The 22,635-nt window shown below is 46.0% G+C and overlaps 1 protein-coding gene across 3 annotated transcripts in view; it reads left to right on the top strand.

Annotated features, from left to right (window-relative positions):
- Positions 1 to 4,635: 4,635 nt before the first annotated feature.
- LOC144764018 (uncharacterized) overlaps positions 4,636 to 22,635 on the top strand; it is a 284,209-nt gene continuing 266,209 nt past the window's right edge. For 2 of the 3 annotated variants that reach the window (XM_078650148.1, XM_078650146.1), the window contains exons 1-4: positions 4,636 to 4,755; positions 10,996 to 11,122; positions 14,776 to 14,895; positions 16,736 to 16,846. In XM_078650148.1, coding sequence (XP_078506274.1) covers positions 4,711 to 4,755; positions 10,996 to 11,122; positions 14,776 to 14,895; positions 16,736 to 16,846 — 403 coding nt within the window. In that variant the 5' untranslated portion in view covers positions 4,636 to 4,710. The remainder of the gene's footprint in view (positions 4,756 to 10,995; positions 11,123 to 14,775; positions 14,896 to 16,735; positions 16,847 to 22,635) is intronic. The other variant, XM_078650147.1, reaches the window with a different exon arrangement.

The raw sequence follows: 22,635 nt of genomic DNA, 5'->3' as shown, positions 1-22,635 counted from the left end.
TCAAACCTATTGAAGCATCAGAGTGGATTTCTCTGGTGCTTATAATTGGTGAAGCAACGGAAAAATCAGACTTTGTGTGGACTTCGCCATTTAAACAATATAATTGTGGACAGATTTCCTCTACTGAGGATTAATGAAATGGTGAGTTGTTTGAAGGGGGCAAAGTGGTTTTCCACTATTGATCTTTCATCAGCTTACCACCAGATCTCATTATCTCCAGAATCTAAAAAACTCACATCATTTATTACACCTTTTGGCTGCTATCAATTTAGTCGTATGCCTCTTGGCTTAGCATTGGCTGCAGCTGTTTTTCAGCACCTCATATTTCACTTATTCAACAAGGAAGGTGTCATGTTTTTTCAGGACGATATTTTGATATTTGGCAAAAGTAAATTTGAACACGAGTCTAGGCTTCTCAAGGTGTTAAGGATTCTGGAAAAAAAAGGTCTCACCACTGAACACTTTAAATGCAGCTTTGCGAGTGAGAGTGTTACATATTTAGGACATGTGATTGATGAGAAAGGTATCAGACCTAAACCCACTCTTGTAACAGCTATTGAGAATGCGTCCACGCCAACAAACAAGGATAACATTAGGTCCTTCTTGGGTATGGCAGAATTGTGCGCGAATTATATTCCAAATTGTCACTACTGATGCGAGTAACAAAGGTTTCGGAGCCGTTCTGTCCCAGGTGGATGAGAAGGATAAGGACACATTATTGAATACACCTCAAGATCCTTATCTCTGTGTGAGGAAAAGTATCCTATCATAGAAAAAGAGGCATTAGCATGTTCTTGGGGTCTAGACCATATTAAATCTTTCATATGGGAGAAAGTTTGTATCTTGAGATGCGATCAAAAGCCCTTGGTCAAAATGTTACCTTCAGAAGGTTCAGCCAATGTGTCTTCTAGACTGGCCAGAATATCAATGCATATGCAGAGCTTTACCTACAAGATTGTGTATTCTCCAGGAAAAGACAATGTTGTGGTTGATTTTCCTTCCAGAATGCCTGCAATGTTAGAGGAATGGGAGGATGATAAATGCAACGACTTTCAGGTGGCCGTAATTCATGATCAGGGTCATTCAGCTATTAATAAGACGGAGTGGGAGATAGAATTTCAAAAAGATAAGGTAGTGCAAATTTCAAAAAGATAAGGTAGTGCAAGAAGTAGTTCCATATGTAATGAATGGTTGGCCTCGCAAAAATGCCCTTGGTAAAGCTGTAAGACCATTCTGGGATGTAAGATCGGAACTCGCGGTTAAGGATGGGTTTTTGTTAAGAGGAGAGTAAATTACACCTCCGCAAAGCTTGCGTTCAGAGATTGTTGAATTATGGCATTCTGAAGTCACCAGAATCAAGTCTGTTTTGAAGAGCTTACTCTGGTGGCCTGGTCTTGACATAGCAGCTGAGAGAGCGGTAAGAGAGTGCAGTGTATGTGGTAAGGCAGATAAATCCTTGAGAACTGTAAGACCTCCGATGTGTGGCAGGATTATTTCAAAGGAGCCATGGAAAACTGTGACAATTGGAAAACGTGTGGCGCAGCGGCCAGGGTGCCTGACTCCAGACTACGGGGTTCATGGTTTGATCCCCGTTGCCGGCGGCAGGTTAGCCCAGCACCATGTGACTCTGGACAATAGCTTGCCTAATCTTCCAGAGGGCCCCCAGCGCGGGGACACCACTTCGGAGGTAGCTGTGAGCTTTACAAATACTGCTGGTATTTCATTTTTTATATCATGGGACCTGTACGTGATCAGTTTTGTGGTTCACAGAAGTATGTAATTGTACTCATGGACTTGTTTTCCTGTTTGCCCGTTGTCAAGGTGGTAGACAGGGCTGATACTGAAGCAATTTTGGAGTCTTTGGATGAAGTGTTCACATCTGAAGGCATTCCTGCTACTCTCGTAAGTGATAATGGAGTCCTGTCAAACAAAGCTAGAACTTACTTTGAGAGATTAGGCATAGAATCACGTCCTAGTACAATCTAGTGGGAACGGAATGGTGGAAAGATTTACTTGTGTTATGAAGGTTATCATACAATTAGCTATGAGTGGATGTGAAGACTGGATCACTCAACTTGGCAAGATGGTTTGGGCCTACCGTATAACATGTACAGAGGCTACTGCGTTACCCCCATTGTGATAATGTGCAGTCGTAAACCGAGATCCAAGTTCAATCCGGGTAGGATGTGTTAGTCTTGTGTGGAATAATGGACCAAGGATGATGTATGGGACAGAATGGAACGCATACATGACAGGAGCAAAAGATATTTTTGTTTTAAACATGGCACGAAACAAACTCAAATTGAGGTAGGTGATTGGGTTTAAGTTAAGAAAGCCAGTTTTGTTAGTAAAGGAGAGAGCGATTTTTTTTTACGGGGAACAGGTGGTTGAAGTCTTGCATAATTCTGTTAGACGCAGGACTGAAGAAGTTTGAAATCTTAAAAGGGTGGCCAAAGAGAAACCGGGCTGTGAGAAGGATACTAATAGTTCCAGGGTAATTTTGATTGGATGGATGATGGTGCAGTTAATTAATCGAATTGCATTCCAGAAGGTAATTCTCCACGTCTCCTGGGGACACCTATGTTTGAAGGGGAGGAAAGGGTTCACCATCAGTCTTCAGTGAGGACGGCACCGGGATGGTTCAGTCTTCTAATGCGAACACTTGGGCAGTTCCTTGTGGTGACCTAAGCCTAAAACAAAGATTGCTTAGGGAGAGGAATGCTCCTGGTTAAGGATTATGTTGTGAACAACATGGGATAGTTTTTTTTTCACAAGTTATGTATCCATTGTATTCCATTATGTGTTCATTGTATATTAAAGATTCCACTTTTATTTATTATTCCTTGTTCAACTGCAATGTATTTTATTTTTGTTAAAGGGGGGGTGGGGGAGTGTTGCGTTGCTTGGTTGCCAGAAATGCTTGGTTAGCAAGCATTCCTAGAATGTTTGGTATTGATAATGCAGATGCTTCTAGGGGCAGGTGGATGGAGGACAGTGGGAAGCTGGTTGTGTCCTTATGTGCTCCTCAGTTCAATAAAACAATTACTTGGAATTGCATCCAGTGCATCCTTTCAACAATAATCCTCGCCTCCGTGTCCTTAAACGAACTGAAACGTTCCTTCATGCTAACCAGGAAATGTTTCTTTCAGCCTTAAATCATCAGGAATAATGACACCTGCTGACATCATCAGATATACTCATTATCAAGTCATCCTTAAATTATCAGTTTAATGGCACCTTCAGAAGCCATCAGATACACATTTTCAAGTCATCCTCAAATCATCAGGCTGAGGTTTTAAGTTTGCTGATGACTCCAAGAACTTAATTATGTGAAAATGCCTTCCAATGTAGTTGGGCGATCACTGGATGGCTCTAAGGTGGCTTCTAGTAATCCGGTGTGCCCTGGGTATTCTAGATGGCTCGGGCCCTGCTCTGTCTGCCTCGCAGGGTCAAGCCAGACTGCTACCTTCCTTTTGACAAGCTCCTTGAATCAGTTCAGTCATGCAACAGAATACAATTGAAAGAATAATGAAGCCCGCAAAGGAGGCACTGCGTGGCGCGCGAGTGAGCCGTTACCAGACATGACAACCCTCCAGATTCAGGCGTGAGACTACCGATTTCAAGGCTAGTCTCCCGCCTCCCGATTCCTGCATGCAGAAACCCGATTCCTCGGGGTTTCAGCTGACAGGGCTTGGTATTGTGTAAAGTGCCAATTGTTCCAGCAATAGTCAGAATGGCCATGCAGGGGCTCTAGAAGGGGTGAACAACCAAAAAAAGTGTCATTAACAAGGGAATGGTCTTTTAAATACCTGTGAAGTACTGGGGGGGGCGGCTGTATGTGTGCACAGGAAGCTGTTTCAGCCCCGGCTGTCACACAGGGTGGTGGGGCGGGGGCAGGGGGGAGCACGCACTGCCAGCAACCTGCCAGGCCAGTGCCCAACACTGGCATCACCCTCTCTCTGCCTACTATTGCGCCCCATGCTTCTAAAAGGTAAGAAAAAAACCGTGCATGCGTGTTTCAAATGTCCAATCCTGCAGCAGCCACTTCCAAAGCACATGCCAGTAACCCGATTCAAGGCCCCATTCTCCCGATTTTTTTTTTAATCTCCCTCTTTGCTCTCCTGTAATGTTGGCATGTATGCGTTACAACTGAATGATTATGTTCTAAAGATTAGGAAAGGCGATATTTGATTAGGTTTCCTTTAACTGCCCCGCAGGCCTGCTCCGAGAGGCTCCCCGACTCCCTCCCGCAGGCCCGCCCCTCCCTCGGTATCTTTTCCATTCTCGGCCCGCCCGTTGCCGCCAGAGCCCCGTCTCCCCTCCCTCCTCTCCCGCTGTATCTTCCCCCTTCTCCCTCCCGCAGGACCGGAGCCCGCACGTTGCGGCCTGGGCACCGTCTCCCTCCCGCAGGGCAGCTCCGCGCCTGGCCCCCTCTCCCCTCCCGCAGGGCAGGGCCGCTCCGCGCCCGGGCCCCTCTCCCCTCCCCGCGCCTCGTGCTGCGCCCGCCCGGAGCCGGTGGAAGTTGTCTGCTCGGTTGCAACTCTAACTTAGTTCTACGTATTTCCGGCCGAAGACCCGCCCATCCCTCTAAAGCTACGCGTCCAGTGACTGGCCCTCTTGTGGTTCGGCCGACCAATCCGAGAGCGGCAGAGCCCTGCGCATGCGCGAGCCCTGAGCTCTACACGGCCCGCCCCTCTGTCACTTCCTGTGATGGGAATGAAGCCTGCAATGAGAGCCGAGGGGTGGAGGGAGCAGGTGAGGCCGGGGAGGGGCCGGGGAGGGGCCTGGGGGGTGGAGGGCTGGGGCGGGGGTCAGAGAGCGTCAGTCACCGTAGGGGACAGCTAAACCCGGCATGGCACCGGCCACTGTGACCTGCAAGCATACCCGCTCATTGAGCACAGTATCAGGGCGAGCAGAGCCCTGAGCAGAGGGTCAGGCTGGGCTGAGGGCCCCTGCACCAGAGCCCTGAGCAGAGGGTCATGAGCAGAGGGTCAGACTGGGCTGAGGGCCCTGCACCAGAGCCCTGAGCAGAGGGTCATGAGCAGAGGGTCAGGCTGGGCTGAGGGCCCCTGAGCAGAGGGTCAGGCTGGGCTGAGGGCCCCTGAGCAGAGGGTCAGGCTGGGCTGAGGGCCCCTGCACCAGAGCCCTGAGCAGAGGGTCAGGCTGGGCTGAGGGCCCCTGCACCAGAGCCCTGAGCAGAGGGCCCCTGCACCAGAGCCCTAAGCAGAGGGTCAGGCTGGGCTGAGGCCCCTGAACAGAGGGTCAGGCTGGGCAGAGGGTCAGGCTGGGCTGAGGGCCCCTGAACAGAGGGTCAGGCTGGGCTGAGGGCCCCTGCACCAGAGCCCTGAGCAGAGGGTCAGACTGGGCCGAGGGCCCCTGCACCAGAGCCCTGAGCAGAGGGTCAGGCTGGGCTGGGGGCCCCTGAGCAGAGGGTCAGGCTGGGCTGAGGGCCCCTGAGCAGAAGGTCAGGCTGGGCTGAGGGCCCCTGCACCAGAGCCCTGAGCAGAGGGTCAGGCTGGGCTGAGGGCCCCTGAGCAGAGGGTCAGGCTGGGCTGAGGGCCCCTGCACCAGAGCCCTGAGCAGAGGGTCAGGCTGGGCTGAGGGCCCCTGAGCAGAGGGTCAGGCTGGGCTGAGGGCCCCTGCACCAGAGCCCTGAGCAGAGGGCCCCTGCACCAGAGCCCTAAGCAGAGGGTCAGGCTGGGCTGAGGCCCCTGCACCAGAGCCCTGAGCTGAGGGTCAGGCTGGGCTGAGGGCCCCTGCACCAGAGCCCTGAGCAGAGGGTCAGGCTGGGCTGAGGCCCCTGAACAGAGGGTCAGGCTGGGCAGAGGGTCAGGCTGGGCTGAGGGCCCCTGAACAGAGGGTCAGGCTGGGCTGAGGGCCCCTGCACCAGAGCCCTGAGCAGAGGGTCAGACTGGGCCGAGGGCCCCTGCACCAGAGCCCTGAGCAGAGGGTCAGGCTGGGCTGAGGCCCCTGCACCAGTCTAGCCCTGGAAACGTTTGCCATTAAAGTATACACCAGACATCACGTCTGATATGATACAGTCTTCAAAATACAACAGCATTGACAATGGCAATAGGCCTACTTTGGAATGAGAAGCGATACAAGTAAAGAGCATGGCAATGCATATTGTAATATATATATATATATGTATATATTATATATTTGTATATATATTTTGTTCAACACTCCCCATCTCAAATACAGGAGTCACATAAAAGCAGGGACGGGCTGCGACTCAGTTCAAGTCGTTGACCTGTGACCAAGGAGCCCCGAAAAGCGTTGGGTGTTTTTACTATTAATAAACAAAACACGGTGGAAAGAATTGAGGTGCGGCCTGTCTCTTCTTTCATGCGACTCATTGAGGGTATCCAGGCCCTATGCACAGGGAGATGAAGTGATTAGCACAGAATCGATCTTCGATCCCCAGCCCTGAAATCAGCAGTTCTGGCCGTTAAGCCACCCCCCCCCAATAATTGTATTTATATAGCACTTATTACATCTGACGAGGTGTTGAACCGCTTTTCGGCAAGTAACGTGCTACTCCAGAACCCAAAAGGATTAATGTTGAATTTGTATAGTGAAGAATGAATTAATTTGAGTAGTGGATATGTGAGTCTTAGGGGGTCATTATGATGACGGGCGGACTTAGTCCGCCCGTCATCCTAGCGGGACTCGGGACCGCCCGCCATACGGGTGGGGGTCCCGGGGATGGTATTAATGTGCCCGCCACAGTGGCGGGCACATCCTGCATGTTAAGCATTGTGGCGGGTGGTGCTCTCAGCACCGCCCGCCACAATGCAGAAAAAGCACTTTTAAATGTGCATTTACAAAGCGGCAGGCACCGCGCGGTGCCTGCCGCTTTGTAAATGCAAATGAAGGGGGGTACCACAGGTACCCCCTGTGTGCACCCCCCTACTCTCATTCACTCTGGGGGCCCGCACGAGGCCCCCAGAGTGAAGTCCGCCTGCCTTTCCGCCACGGAGAGGCATTGCCAAATGCACATCATAATATGGCTGGCGGTGTCTGCTTGACACCGCCACCATATTAATCATTTTCCGCCCCGGCCGCAATGCGACCGGGCGGAAAAGTGGCGGGCGGTGTTTTGCTCCGCCGTGGTTCCCCCTGCCATTCTAATATGGCGGGGGGGGGAATACAGGGAAGGATGGCGGGCGGATTGCCCCCGCCAGGCTGGCGGAGGCTACCGCCAGCTTGGCGGGGGCAATCCGCCCGTCATCCTAATGGACCCCTTAGTTGGGTTGAAAATAATAATAGAGGGATAGAAGAGGGAAAGTCTAGAAAGGGTTTATTGGGAAAGCATAGTAGTTAGGAGGTCCTAGTAGTAAACTGAGGTCACAGATGAGTCTAAGGAGGGATACATGAGGTAAGAATTTAGAAAGGGTTGTTTTTGAGAACTTAGTAAAATTAGGATTGGGGTGATGCAAGGAGGGATAGAGGAAAGAAGAGTCTCAACTGTGGACTATGTACTTTTGTAACCCTAATCGCTCGAACTTTAGTATGCAAAGTGTAATTTTCAGTACATTTATACTCTGTAAATATGTAACCACAATGTCTGATCCTATATACTTTGCTCTATTGTAAAGTGCTCAGACACCTCTGGGTAAAGTATGCACAATATAAAAACGCATACATAAATACATTTGAGATCATAGTAGCAGAATGGGTTAGTTTGGAGATCCTAGTAGTAGAACGATGTTTGGGATTAGTCAAATGGTGGTAGGGGATATACTGAGAGGGGTCTAGGGTGAAATATTGGGTAGTGCATTGGAGAGATGCACATTTTTTATATGAAGAGTAGGAGTAAAGTAATAAGTAACATGCACTAAGATCTTATAATGATCATGAATCCACAACCTTGTATGTAAGCCAGACAAATGTGTCTTTGAGATAACTAAGGTTCTATATCTTGGTTACATTATTTCTGAGGAAGGTCTTTCGATAGATCCTTGTAAGAGTACAACTGCCACAAATCGTCTGGTTCCTACTCCTATTAAGGAAATCCAATGTTTCCTTGGCTTTGTCAGTTTTTATGAGCAATTTATAAAGAGTTATTTTTACAGTGGACTGTGCCTATTAATAGATTCTTTGGATTCTCATTTTTTATGCTAAAGGAAGCTTTTGTTACAGCTCCAGTTTTTCATCATTCTGATCCATTTCTTCCTTTTATAGTAGAAACGGATGCTTCTTATTGGCCATTGGAGCAGTTCTTTTACAGAAACAGAATGATGACAAATTAGAACATCCTGTCTTTTTCTACTTTAATTCTTGCACTAGTTGTGATGTTAATTTTTCTATTCTAGAGAAGGACTTTCTTACTAATAAGAAGTCTTTACAGAGTGGTGGAAATTGTTAATGGAGACCAGACATCGCGTAGATTATGTACTGGTCGTAAAAATCTGAATGGCATTAAAAATATAGAATATGCAATGTCGCAGCAGCAGGCGTAATAGATGGGCTTACTACTTTTCCCAATTTGACGTTCATGTACCTTACATTACTTGGCCTCAAAATATTCTAGCTAATGTACCATCAAGGCGCTCTCCTGAGACTAATCATCAAGAGCAAGCGCCACTACCGACTCTTTGCTCCACTGGGTTTTTTATGGGAGTTTAATCTTTTCTTGATAGAGTATAAGAGACATATCTTACATTACAAAGTCCACCAACATTTTCACAACAATACCCAGAAGTTGTAGTTAAGGATGGGCAACCTATTATGTGTACGAAAGTGCCCTGAATTCCGATAACAGATCATCAGGATGTATGATGTCTCCCTTATTTAAGGACATCTTGGTGTAAAATCCAAAGTAGAATGGGTATCTCCTGATGTTTGGTGGCAGCCTTTAAAGAGGAAATAAGTCATTATGTGGGTTACTGTTATATGTGTGCACACGCAAAGTGCGCAATACAGTCACCAGTAGGTTCTCTAAGATCTTTAGAATCGTAGTCATTTATCTCTACTGATTTTATTTTCGATCTTCCATATTCTGGAGGGTGTTATGTCATTATGGTAACCATTGACACTTTTAGTAAGATGGCTCATTTCACTCCATTGCCTAAGTTTCCGTGTGCCTTTGAAGCGGCTCAAGTATTTATGTGAGATAGTTTCCGTCTCCATGTATTACCCGAGCACATCATTTCAGATCAGGACTCCCAGTAGATCTCTTTATTTTTGAAAACCTTATGTAGAGGGATAAGAATAAAGCAAGCAATGTCAGTGTACCACCCACAGACTAAAGAACAGAAACAACACATAAATCACATTTTACAGCAGTAGCTGTAATATTTTTTCAATACTTCTAAGATAACTGGAAAGCTGAATACCAACTATGGAGTCAACTTATTATAATGCTGTGCATTCTGCCACAGGGGTTCCATCTTTGCTATCTATGGTACACAACCTTGTGTATTGCCCTTTAAAATAGAGGATAACATATTAGTTCCTGAAGCTTCTGCACTTTTTTTCTGCCTTAAAAACGCATGGAGGACTTGTCTGCTAATTTATAAGCTTCCAAGGTTCGTATGCAAGTGATATCTAATTAAAAAGGAATTGCAGCCCAAGAATATAACAGTGCGGACAAGGTTTGGCTGTCGTCACAATTTATGTCTATGAGGAGGATTTCGAAGAAATTAAGCCCTCAGTTTTTTGCTGTTTTAAAAGATTATTCACTCAATTTTGCCTTCCTCCTTGTAAAATAAAACCAGTATCTCATGTTTCGCAGATGATGTTAGCAGTCCTCTTGAAGGCCGATCCTCTCTGCCCCTCCTTCATTTCTTGTTAATGGACAGGAAGAATATGACGTTGAGGAGATATGCGGTTTTCAAGTATGTTATGGGCGCTCCTATTTTTTTTGGTATATTGGAAAGGGTATGATGCTTGTGATCAATCCTGGGAAGCCACTGAGAATATTCATGCACCATGCCTTTTTCGTTTTTTTATTTCCCTTTTTAATCTCCCAATCATTTGTCTTTTCAGAACGAAGGCTAGTATATTATTACTTCCCATTGGTGTTTCAGACATTTTGCAGGGAGGTGGCGTCTATTGTTCCACTCAGCAGCCACTATATAGTACAGTGCGCTGCAGAGTTTGCTGTGCATGAGATTTGTGGTGGCTTTTGATTTAAAGGACAAAGTCAGAAGGTAAAGGGGAGAGGAGTTGCCCTAACGGCTAGGGCGGTCAACTTCGAATCTGGGGAACTGGGATCGAATCTTGGCAATGATGCTGAACATCCTGTGATTCTGGGCAAATCACTTAATCTCCCGGTGCCTAACAAAAATGAATGTGTACTCATGTAACGCAACTGGTGCTATGTAAAGCGCTCTGATACCCGATACCTTTGGGTCAAGTTTGCACTATATATAAATCTGTAAAAAAAAATATATATATTTTACTAGGATGAACCTGGTTGATGAATCCAACCCACGCTCCATCGTGGTTAGTGTCAAATTGTGCCTAGATCCCAGGCTATCGTGAACATTGATTATCATAGGCACTGTGTGCTTGTTGGTGCTATTTCTACTTAAAACGTAAGCAATTCATATCTCTGTTTCCCCTTGTTGGATTTTTGTCATTTTTTGAACATTACATTTTACTCTATTTTTCGAATGCCTTTGGGAAATTTATAATTTGGCATTTCAACTTTTATTGCTTTTTTAGTACTGCATAAATTCTATACATTGCGTCTAAGCCAAGCTTGTCTGCTCCGTGCCATAGCTACCAGGAGGGTGGGGTTAGGTTTATTTAGTGACTTTAGTTGTTCACCCTTACAAGTGTTATGATTATTACATGAGGTGAGTATTTACCCCGTCCACTTGTAACTCAATTTCTTACACCCATGTTTTATTTTGTTTATAAGATATGTGATGCTTCGTTCGCTAGAGTAAAGATAACCCCAAATAACTTAAAACTCAAATCTCGTTTTTCTTTCATATTCTTATCTATAAATTAAGCATGGATGGAGTCTGTCTTCTTTTTCAGGTGACTGTCACATTCAAGGATGTTGCAGTATATTTCTCAGAGGAGGAGTGGGATTGTTTGCAAGAGTGGCAGAAGGCGCTCTATAGGAAAGTGATGAAGGAGATCCATGAGGCCCTCATATCCTTGGGTAAGTTACTCTGTCTTTGTCACTGAGACCCTATTTTCATCATTCCATTTCCCCTCGGGTGCGGTACTAATAGTTTAAAGAAAGGGCCAGAAGTTGGGTGAGAACATTGCACTTTAGGCAGAGCAACGTATTTAAGGTCTGTGGAGGATAACACTTGTTAGCATGTAGCAGGTGAGGTTATGCAAAGATAAAGGGTTGGTGCCGTGCTGTAAAATCTAGTTGAGGATTTTAAAAAGAGCTCCGTATTTCATCCAGAGATACCTGCCCTTGTGATAGAAGGAAATAATTGGGTATATGTCTGAGAAAATAGATTACTATCTGTGCTGGTAGCCTCATTGATAGTTTTGGCCAGAGGGAAGATTGTACTCTGTGTGAAGTTGACTAGGAGGCTCTTGCGGTAATCAAGCTTGCTTATGGCCAGCATGTTGATCAGACATATTGCAATGTGGAAGGTAAGGGGGATACATTTTCCAGGTCCGGTGTTCAGTAAGCCTGACTTCAGTGACAACAGAAATGCTGAAGGATGGCAGCCTGATGCTGATACATTAGAAGTGGTGAGATGCACACCTGCATAATCCAATTAGTCAGTGCCTGATGCTGATTACATACTTCACTTTAATTTTGCTTGTAAAGTGTAATTCACCGGTGGAGGTGGAGGGTGATAAGTGGAAGAAGACAGAGGAACCAAATAGTTAGGAAAGAGCATTCTGAGACTGGAAATACTTTAGTCAATGTGGAGTTGAACATAAATGAATTGAATTGAATTGAAAATTCCATTTGTATAGCGCATAACCACCCGAAGGCCTCGCAGCGCTAGGGACTGAATTCTGTGTGCGGCTGCAGGGAGGGATTAATGCGCTTTTGAGAACAGATGGGTTTTCAATTCCCTCCTAAATGACATCAGGTTGCTGTTTTTCCTGAGGGACAGGGGCAGGGAGTTCCATGCTTTAGCCGCTGAATAGGTGAAAGAGCGGCCGCCCCATCTAGCTCTCTTGATTTTTCCTTTGGTTGCCAGATGCAGTGATGCTGAACGTAGGGTTCTAAGTGGCACATACGGCGGTATTAGAGGGTACAGTACCGCCGGGCCAGTTTGATGAAGGGATTTATGCAGGATGCACATGGCCTTGAATAATGTTCTTGAGGCCACTGGGAGCCAGTGAAGCTCCTTTAGGGCAGTTCTCGCCGACTGCCAGCGAGGAATATTAAACAGTAGGCGGGCGGCGCAGTTTTGAGTGACCTGCAGTTTTTTTGTCACTGTTGCCGGGGCCCCAAGATATAAGACATTTCCGTAGTCCAGGCGGGAGAGAATCAGGGCCTGGACCATGACCCTCCTCGCCTGAAATGGGAGCAGCGGGAGCACTTTCCGGAGCATTTTCATTAGCCCCACGCATACCGCGGCAGTGATGGTAGCTTGGGACGAGAAGTCTAGCGCTCTGTCCAACCAGACTCCCAGACTCTTTATCTGCTCTTTAGGAGGGGGGGGAGTACCGAGACACAGAGGCCAGTCATCCAGGAAGGAGGTAGGGGAGGAATTACCAAGCACCATGATCTCGGTCTTCTCCCCATTAAGCTTGAGGTGGGAAAGTTGCATCCACCCAGCTACAGCCTCCAGACATGGACCCAAGGTATTCGACGAACCCCCCTCGTGGTCCAAAGAGACCACGAGTTGAGTGTCGTCTGCATAGGTGACTATCCGCACACCAAAGGGGAGAACGATCTTCTCCAGAGGCTGCATATAAACATTAAACAGCGTGGGGCTCAGGGAGGAGCCCTGAGGAACCCCACAGCTGAGAAGATGTTTTGATGATGTCGCCTCGCCCTCAAATACCTGGAAGAAGCGTTCCTCCAAAAAGGAGGTCAGCCACAACAGGGCCGCGCCCGACACTCCCAAGCCACTCAAACGATGTAATAATGTGGCATGGTTCACAGTGTCGAACGCGGCACTGAGGTCCAAGAGTATGATAGCTGTTTTACCACCTTGGTCCATTATGGCTCTCGCTGCCTCCGTAACCGCTAAAAGAGCGGTCTCAGTGCCATGTTGAGGTCGAAACCCTGTTTGGGAGACCTGAAGCAATTTGTTGGACTCCAAATATTCCCCTAATGCTCTGTTGATATGCCTCTCCAGCAGTTTGCTCATCCATGGAAGCAGCGAGATAGGGCGAAAATTGGATGGGTTGTTAGAATCCAAATTCGGTTTTTTTAACAGGGCCCTTACCATTGCACACTTCCAGGCAGCTGGTACAGAGTTGGAGGTAATGGAGATGTTAAGAGCCTCCAGCAACCAGGGGCGGATGGTGTCCATTGCTTTTATTAGGGTCTGGGGAGGAGCAGGGTCATTTGGAGATCCTGAGGTGACCTGAGCAAGAGAATCTAGAGTTTTAGGGTCCAGGAGAGGAAAGGAAGCCAGGGAGCAGGATGGAGGCAGATCTGAGTCTAAGGTGGGCAGAGGATTAGTGCCCCCATCATTTGCTGCTAATTGGGAATAGATGGCCTGAATCTTCTGTGAGAAGAAGGTGGCCAGATCCTCACAGCGGGCCTGCGCCCCCTCTGATATAGGTCTCTCAACAGGAAGGGATATCAGAGATTTAGCGATCTTAAAAATTTCCCTAGGTGAATTGGCTGCCATATTAATTTTATTTTCATAAAATTTGGCTTGAGCAAGTTTTATCTCCCTCTTGTAGTGCATTATAACTGCCCTGTACTCCAATTTCTTAGATTGAGAGCGGTCTTTTCTCCACGCTCTCTCTGCTTTCCGGCACGTTTGTTTCATAGGTCTGTACCGGATGGATGGGAAGCAGTCACATATTCTAAGTTGTAGGGGCTACATGAGGGACTGGGCGTTGACGAATTTCTCAGTGTAGTTGCCGAAGAGGTGTTAGTAGATACTGAAGGAGCGACTGCTCTTTGAGGATGATTTGAAATAAGGCAATGATGGCATTCTACTCACTAGATGAGACACCTTTTGAAGAAAAGCACATTGTACAAGTATTACTATGTGTAACAAAAGATAGGGAGACATACAGAACCCCATTGAGAAATGGCGTGCAAACCAATGGAGTAAATCAGAGCTGTGTAAAATCCCAATATATCTCAAGCGGATGCAAAGTTTGATTGAAGAAGGGCCTAGGTGCTGATTCGGCTTTGCAATTAGGAATGTCTAAAGGTGCAGGGTTGACTCTGAAAGTCTAACAAAGGATTGTGCCATGATGATTCCTAAGATTCTTTCAGAGCCTTGTACCTGTCAGATCCTTTGGCGATGTAGATATTTGAAGACCCCATACTCACATATACAAGCTAAATCCATGGAATAGGTAGGGACAATGCTCAAGATTGCCTCTCCTTCACTCAGATTCAGACCTGCTGTTTGTATGCACATATGCCCAGTGGCAAGGACATTAGGTCCTGTGGAAGAAGGTACCTTAGAACTTAAATTAAAGATCTAGAGGGATCCCATTTTGGTAGGAAAGCTCCAGGATAATCAAGAATCATCCAATACAGCATTTCAACTTTTCAGAAACGTAGGATGTTGCTATCTGCCAAGACTTTGCTTTCCATTCCTTTTGAGCGTTATACCATCCACTGGGAGTTGTGTGATGTTACCATTAATATTCTTGCACTGGACAGTTGCCTAACGTCAATCATGTTTCCAACAGGCTACGCAATTGTAAACCAAGACATCCTATTCCGGATTGAACCAGAGAAGGACTTGTCTTTCAAGAACAACCAGGATAGTGAGCGGACAGCAGAGAGCAAGGGGCCGTTCTCCATAACAAGTAAGATAGGCTTAGTTTGCAGCAAGGCCTGATATAATCTACTTTTTCGTTGTTTAAAATGAGTAATCCACCCAAAAATAAGATAAACATAACCGATGTAATGAAAAATTAATAATACATCAAATTACTTAAAGTAAAAAAAAAAAGTACTGGGGCTAAAACAAAATTACTATTATACCTGTAAAATCTGTATCTAAATCCTTGAGATGAGACATAATAAACTAGCTTATGATTCAATGGTTGCAAATTTCAGAAAAGTAGTTCATTCTAATATATTGCTTCTCTTAAGCATAGAAATTCGTCTCCAGAATATTGTCTCTGAGGCATAACCAGGATGAACACAACATAGCACTTTCTTTTTTTAATTGACTTTTTTTTATTAATCAAACATTTTTTACAACATTAAACATTCCATACTCATTTAAGGCTCTAATATGCACCGTTACATTGGATTTATACCATCATTATGGTGATCGATTTTTACAGGGTTTCACATTAATTCTGTTAATCATTTAAATCAGAGTCTTCCGACTGGCACGTTAGGTATCGTTTTCTGATTTGACAATATGATCATTGTGAATATTACATTCCAGGTATGATCTTGGTTCGATGCCATATCTTTTGTGCCATTATAAAACAGGTGCTATTGATCTAACAGATAAACTATTCCTTAGTACGTCCCAAAATCCAGGGCATCCAACCCGCCTGCGTCCCTTTAGTTCCTGACGCCTGACCTCTTCTCCGTCTAGGCTCTTGGCACATTCCTTCGCCTGGGGAGTTCTCACCAGCACCCCATACCCCTCAGGCTACTAGCAGAATACCCTCCCTGCCATACTCTTGCATGCCACATGGCTTTGGGCATCTTGCAGGGCATTCTTTGGCAGCAACAAAGCCAGTGGCCCCCACCTGATGAAGGTCAACCATCTGCAGGACCATTCTAAAAAAGATCCAGGGGGACCCTCTAGCGCTCCACCCCCCAGCACATCCATCCTTCTACTTTCCCTCAGAGAGTGCAAGGGCGCCACCGCCACCAGCCCTGGAGAAACACTCCTAGTCACTGGGTGTCAGCTGGGCCCAAAATGTGTTAAGTTTATCCGTGCACTGGTGTCATGTGGCTTCTCCTTTCATTGCTCTGGTGCCGTTGCTCCCACGTCCAGAAAATTCTCAGGTGTCTATCTTGTACAGGGGTTTTTACATGGGGATTGAAAATGTTAAAACGGTAGTCATGTCTGTCCAAGCCTAGAATGTCCCATTATCACTCCATCCCTCCCCCCAACCCTCCTACACAGCATTTTGGGGTAGTTCACCATGGTATTTTGAGGTGATTTGTTGAAACACATACCTTGATACTCTCAGCCCTGCCCCCAACTACCACAGCTGCCTGATCCCTTCCTTCCAACAGTTGAAAAAGAAACCCCTGCTCACATTAGCTCCAGACATCTAGCTATCCTCCTTTGTTTTTTGCTGGAGTGAGCCTTCTCAGGCCAGGTGTAGTGTGAAAGGTTATTAGCAGATGAAGATTCTGTCTCCAACTTTTCCTTTCTCAAGAACAAGACTAGGAACATGCCCAAGCACTTTCAAAAGGATCTATTCGGTATGAAAGCCCTTGATCCTCCTGTCGGTGAGCAGAGTAGTTAACTTGGCCAGTATGGGTACAAAGGCCTGGAATCTAATTATGAGCTAAGCCGGAGACATATGACAAATCTCTGAATGCAATAAGGAGGGCAGATATATCAAAAGTGACTTTGGTCTGAATTTGAAGTATATTAGCGTAACACAGTTTGACACAACATTTTCTTCCTGAAATGCATATTTGTATATATGTTTTATTCTTCCCCAGGCTACCCTGCTGTTAGTCCTGACATTTTCTTGAGGATTAAGCACGAAGAAGAGGAGGTCTGGTACAATGAGTCACCAGAGGCAGGAGAAGGTGATAGTGATCCTAACACAAGTAAGTGTGCAATTATGCAATCATTTTGCCCGGCCTGCTCGAAACTCCCATATGTATTTTCTTTCACACGTCTTAAAAAAAAAGCAGCAATTGCCGCTTACTATTGCGTACTTCGTCCACACTAGAATTATAGGCTAGTCTTTGTCAGTCATATACTCTCAGATGCTACAAAATTGTCATGGTTCCTGGGTTACCACTGCAAACAGTCTGGTTCTACTGATCATGATTTCCTATGGATAATGTGTTCTAGTTATATTTTTTTGTTCATTGAATTGTGGGTTTATGATTTTGGTGTTTATGGAATAAAGGCCTAATTTGGTGTTCAGCAGACAAGTTACTCCATCACAAACATGACAGGTATCCCATCCACCGAATTACAAGTGCATTATATCCAATAGCACTTGTAATACGGGGGGGGTAGGTTACCTGTTCTGTTTGTGACGTGGTAACTCGTCCGTGAACTCAAAATAGGGCCCCATGTCTGAAGGGCTTTGCCAGTTGCATAAGCATCTTCTAGGTCACTAGCCATGCCTGTTGCTCGGTGGATAGAGTTATGTGTGTAGTGTTTCTGGTGGCGAGTGCTTTTGGCTACCATGAAAGTTGACTATTTATAATACATGGGAAGAACTGGATATTTTTTGGATATGTTGTATATTGTTCATGGTGTATAATGTTGGAAAGTGCTGTTGCAAATACAGTTATGGCCAACTACATAGCAAGTGTGTGCTGCGTTGGATGTATGGCAGGTCTTTTATCATATTTATTCCGTTGGATGTTGGTGTGTGTTTTTCTTATTGGTTACTGTTTTTGATCTGTGCGATTGCGTGGTGGTGTGTATTGTTTATAATATATGCTTCTTCTTGTAGATCCCTTACCTTCCAAATATACTTAGGCTTCACTGGTGTGACTCGCCATGACCGTACAATTTAGAAGTGAACTGTAGGAGAGTAGGGTCTGCTATCCTATGGTCACCCCAAATTTTTGCTTTTTGCTTCACTGGTTTTCGACTACTGGGGCTGTGGGCCTGCTAATCGGACCCCCAGCCTGCTGTTCTCTCTCTAAATTATTAATACATGTGCTATAGGTACATACCACAATTGGAAATGGACTCCTTGTCAGCCCCTGTACCATGCACTATAGGTGCTCAGGGCATAGGTGCCACCGAGGCCTACCAGGGGCTGCAGCATATCTTTTGCCACCCCTGGCTGGTTCTTAAATTGACACAACTGGCTGATCACTCAGCTGGGGTAAGGTGGTGTAATCACCCCTTGCTTAGATATAGTATACCTATATCTGGACACATATAAACCTGTGAGCCACTCCTATGGAAGGCCTCATCAATCGTGGAGGCAGAGTGCGTGGTTTAATGTGAGATGGAGCTCTAGCATGAGCTGAGCCTGTCTGCAGCCGTCGGGAGCAAATCCCTAAGCTGTTTCAGGATAATGCCATACCATATACTCTTAAGTGCATTATAATCCTCGCAGTTATATAGCAACTTTGGTTTGGCTTTATCAAAACATGTCGTGTAAGGTGTCATACGACTTGGAATACTATCCCCTCACCAGTTCTGGCGACGGGGATAGCATTCCACCCCTCTAGAGGGGTAAGACATGTTACTTTACTTAAATGCGGTTAATTTCTAAAAGGGCCTCAGATCCACAAAATGGATGCTTCTGCCACAGACACAAGTCAGCCCAAGGGGCCTGGACAAAGGGTTTCCTGTCGCAGGGAGGTGTTACACCCCCCCAGACAGGAGATAGTGGATTGTAGCAGGGAGGTTTGAAAGAAACCAGACACTGCATGGGGAGCACAAGGCTTCCCCTTGCATAATCCGGTCAAACCGGTTCTGGGGCACACCAGCCCCAGTCCCAGTACAGCCTGGATCAAAGGAAAGGGGTGTATCCACCCCCTTCCTGGGTCCCACCCATAGGAGGGGACCTAGCAGGTAGTCCAGCCCCCCAGATTCGAATAAGAGTGGGAGCAGTGCCAATGCACTTCAGATTATCCTGATGAAACATAAGAAACGAAACTCTGGACCCTTCGACATCCTACTCAACGTAGAAGACTGAAGAATCTCCCTTGTGGTCAAGGAGTGACCACCCTGTGCAAACAGGCACCATCCAGCACTCGACGTCTGCTTTGTTGCAGTTCCCGCCGGAACTCGAGCGACAGAGATCGACGAGATCAAGCTTGCCTGCCTTCTAACAGCCCGATCCACAGTCCCTGCAGAGCTGAGACCCGTGGAGGCGACCGGAAGCGTGGGGCACGCCATCTTGGAAAGACCACGAGACGCTGACCGTGCAGCCCACGAGTGACCCTCGAAGCTGTACACCGGGGTTTGAGAAACCCCAACCCTGAGCCACTCTTGCACCGAAGTTCAGCCCTCCACACTCGACGAGTGCTGCGTGGGGCCCTTCTGCTTCTTTTGGCTCAACGCGTTGGCCAGTCCCTTGCCAGCCGGCTTGTGGCCCCTGTGCCGACAAAACTTGAAAAACGACTTGCGATTCTGGTTGCTCCAGATTTGCACCAGCTCCCCTGAAAAGGAGCCCCCACTCTGACCCTCCTGGTTCGAGTGAGAAGAAATCTCCCGGTTCCGCGTGGATTGCTTTTGCCAAGTGTTGTTTGCTCCAATCTTGAAGCCGACAGCGCCGACGGTGAGAGCCTACGTGGGACAGATCGTGACCTGCTCCTGGACTTCGCAGATGCCCCAGAGCCCACGTGACAGCGGAGAGAAGCTCCTCGACAACCACCTGATTGCGCCCGACAGTGCCTGGTTCCGTCCTGGTTCCACCCTGGTCACTGCTGAGTGACCCAGACTCTGTCCCCTCTGCTTTCAGGTACTTTTCGACTTCGATCCACTCTTGGATCCCACCGGACACTTCTCCTTCCCAGCGCCTGCAGCCTCTTCAGCTTCAAGCACCAAGAATCAGCGTGACGAAACCCAACACTACTTCGACCCTGTGCACCCGCTTCCTGTGGGTGAGGTAACATTGCAACGCCGGTGTTCCCACACTGGTACACACCTCTAGGGTCTGTGTCTTAAGTTTTGTCCCTCTAGGTTCAGCGGAAGTGTCCTTAACTTCTATTTGTGTAACTTTTACGCACCATTGACTAACATTGGTGCATGCGTGCGCTTTCAGCGCTGCACCCGAATCCCGCGGGCTTTTCCCGACTTCAGCATTGCTTGTCCCGACTGCTCCCAGCGATTCCCTAGGCCCTAGGCCTAACCACTGTTTGATTGGTATCTCTTATACCACTTGTTTAGTATATGGTCTGAGTGGCCCCTCGCCCTCATCCATAATTGTGCAACTTTGTATGTTATACTGTGCTTTTGATTTAACGCGTGTGCCCCTTTATTCATAAAGAGTACTGGGGATTATTGTGAGTAATAAATACATATATTTTTATAATATATACTTGTGTGGTGTCCTTTCATTTGATATTACAGGATTGTGATTGGTAAAACAGCTCGCTTAACACGACCTCTTGAGTTAAGCCTTTAAGGCTGCTTAGTCTATGCTACCCTTAAGATAGCTTGTCTATAAGGTTGACTTACAACCAGACACCATAAGGGGATATTTGGACTGATACAAGGTGGTTCCAGAATTGGAGACATCATATATCAGGCCAACTTCTCACATGAACCATGGTGCAAAATTGGTGCATGCCTGAATACGTGTTTAAAGTTTGTTTATTAACTTTAATTATAGAAGGTGGAGAAACGTAATTGGGACTTTTGTCCCTCTTGTACAAAGCATTAGCAATTCAGAAATCAGTTACAAACTGTTTTGCAAATGCTAAATAAGGAATCCTTATTCACAAAAGTGTTAAAATAAGGATTTCTTAAATGTTCACAAGAAACCGAATATTTAAGGAATATCAAAATAAATGTTTGCGATGTGATAGATATGAATTGCAATTTCTTAATCGTTATTTTATGCACAAACCATTTTCAAATTGTGAATCGGAAAAAAAGTCAATTAGCATGTGCAAAATGCTATCAAGTGAAAGCAGGTGGTAACCAGGTGGCAGGTATAAAAGGCTGTTCAGCTAGGCCACTGGACCCAATTGTAAATCAATGGGCAGTGTTAGATCAATCTCTCCTTCTTTATCTGGAGAGAGTAAATGTCATTTACATTAAATGGAGGTCTAGTGAGGCATAGTGCTGCGGGTGACCAAGGAAGGGGTCATGGTCATACACAGTCATCTCATTTTAATGATGGTAAAGCCAGATAGGAATAAAAATGAACTTGGATTGTATAAAGTCTTTTCAATTTAAAACCCATCTATACCTTTGGCTAATTGACTGCTATGTCAGGTGAACTCCTAAGTCCACACAGACCACTATGGTTTTGTTTCTCACAGGAGCACTTTCACGAATCTGCAGAGGTTCTCTTATGTCCTTCATCCCATCCATTAACAGTTGCGGCTAGACGGTGCACTTATTTCATTAGATATCACAAAAGCTTTCAATACCATTGGATGATCATAATTGCTGGAGGCAATGTGCATGGATCCCAACTTCCATAAATGGATGTGGATTGATCAGGGTGGATCTGTTCAATTTTGGAATATACTTCTGGTATCCACAATCGGTAAAGTGACAATAGCCAACAGCGTTCTCCTACCTTGTTGCCTGTACGCATTACAAAATTGGATGTATCCTATATAGAGGTCAACCTTTAAACTCCAAGTTGTCTCCTGATTTTCCTAATTTCCCTAGTTTGGGCGAGTAAGAGAAGTAGAGTTTACCTCGAGACCCTAAAATTCGATAAGGTGCCAGAAGATCTTGGTTTTCTAGACCTACAATTCTAGTACATCGCAGCCCAGCTGCATCCAAAATGGTATACTGAGATGGACAACTGGGAGAAAAGTATTCCTCATCATGATATCAACACATACCTTTAACATCATACCTCATGATGGACCAGGCACTCCCTAGCATTGCCCCACAGATAGTACATCAGGTGGTGTGTACTTGGGAGGCGGCAATAAAATAAAGTCCATATTTTGCTATATCACTACAGTTACAGTGGCTTATACTATTTACTAATATAGAGCATGTGATGTCTTTGGCCTGATGGAAAGAGAGATTTATATCCTTCTGACTCATTTCTTCCAATCGATTTGGCCTGCAAGAGTATCTACTTAGGTACAAACCAATTCCTGCAAGACACCAAAATCAGTTACACAACGAGAGAGACATGGACAAACGTCCCAGAGACACCTCGGCCACCTGCCACGTGGAAGGTCATGCTGGATAATGAACTAGGCTGACACCTGATGTCTCGCATATAGAGGGCTTTACAGACTGATTCACTTCAGCTTCTGCTGTGAGCTCAAGGCAGATGGGAAGATGACTTGCAAGAACCATTCGCTTATTGAGAGTGGGAAAAAGGTCTGCTTCATGGTCCAGGAAAGTTCTAGCAACACCATGTTCAAATTGGTACACTTTCACTTTCTGAACTGAACCGCACACAATTTAAGTAGCCCTTCCAAACTCACAGCATCTACACCACCTGATCTCCTGCTTGCAATAGATGTAGGAAAGGCAATGCTAACTTATAAGGACAGTAAGATGGGTGACCAATATTGGATTGGAGGAGTCAATCTTGGACTATTTGCTGGGGGTCAGTCTTAATCCTAAGAACCACAACACCCAACATTGGTTGGCAGTAGTATCTTATCTGTTGGGTAAACGCAGACTAGTGATGCATTGGCCCACCTCCCACACTCCCATAAGCGGCATCCTGGATGCATGACATTGCAGAATGGGTAGGAGTAAAGTA

Source organism: Lissotriton helveticus, chromosome 6, assembly GCF_964261635.1.
Source record: "Lissotriton helveticus chromosome 6, aLisHel1.1, whole genome shotgun sequence".
Lineage (NCBI taxonomy): Eukaryota > Metazoa > Chordata > Amphibia > Caudata > Salamandridae > Lissotriton > Lissotriton helveticus.
This window is presented reverse-complemented; position numbering and strand designations above follow the sequence as displayed.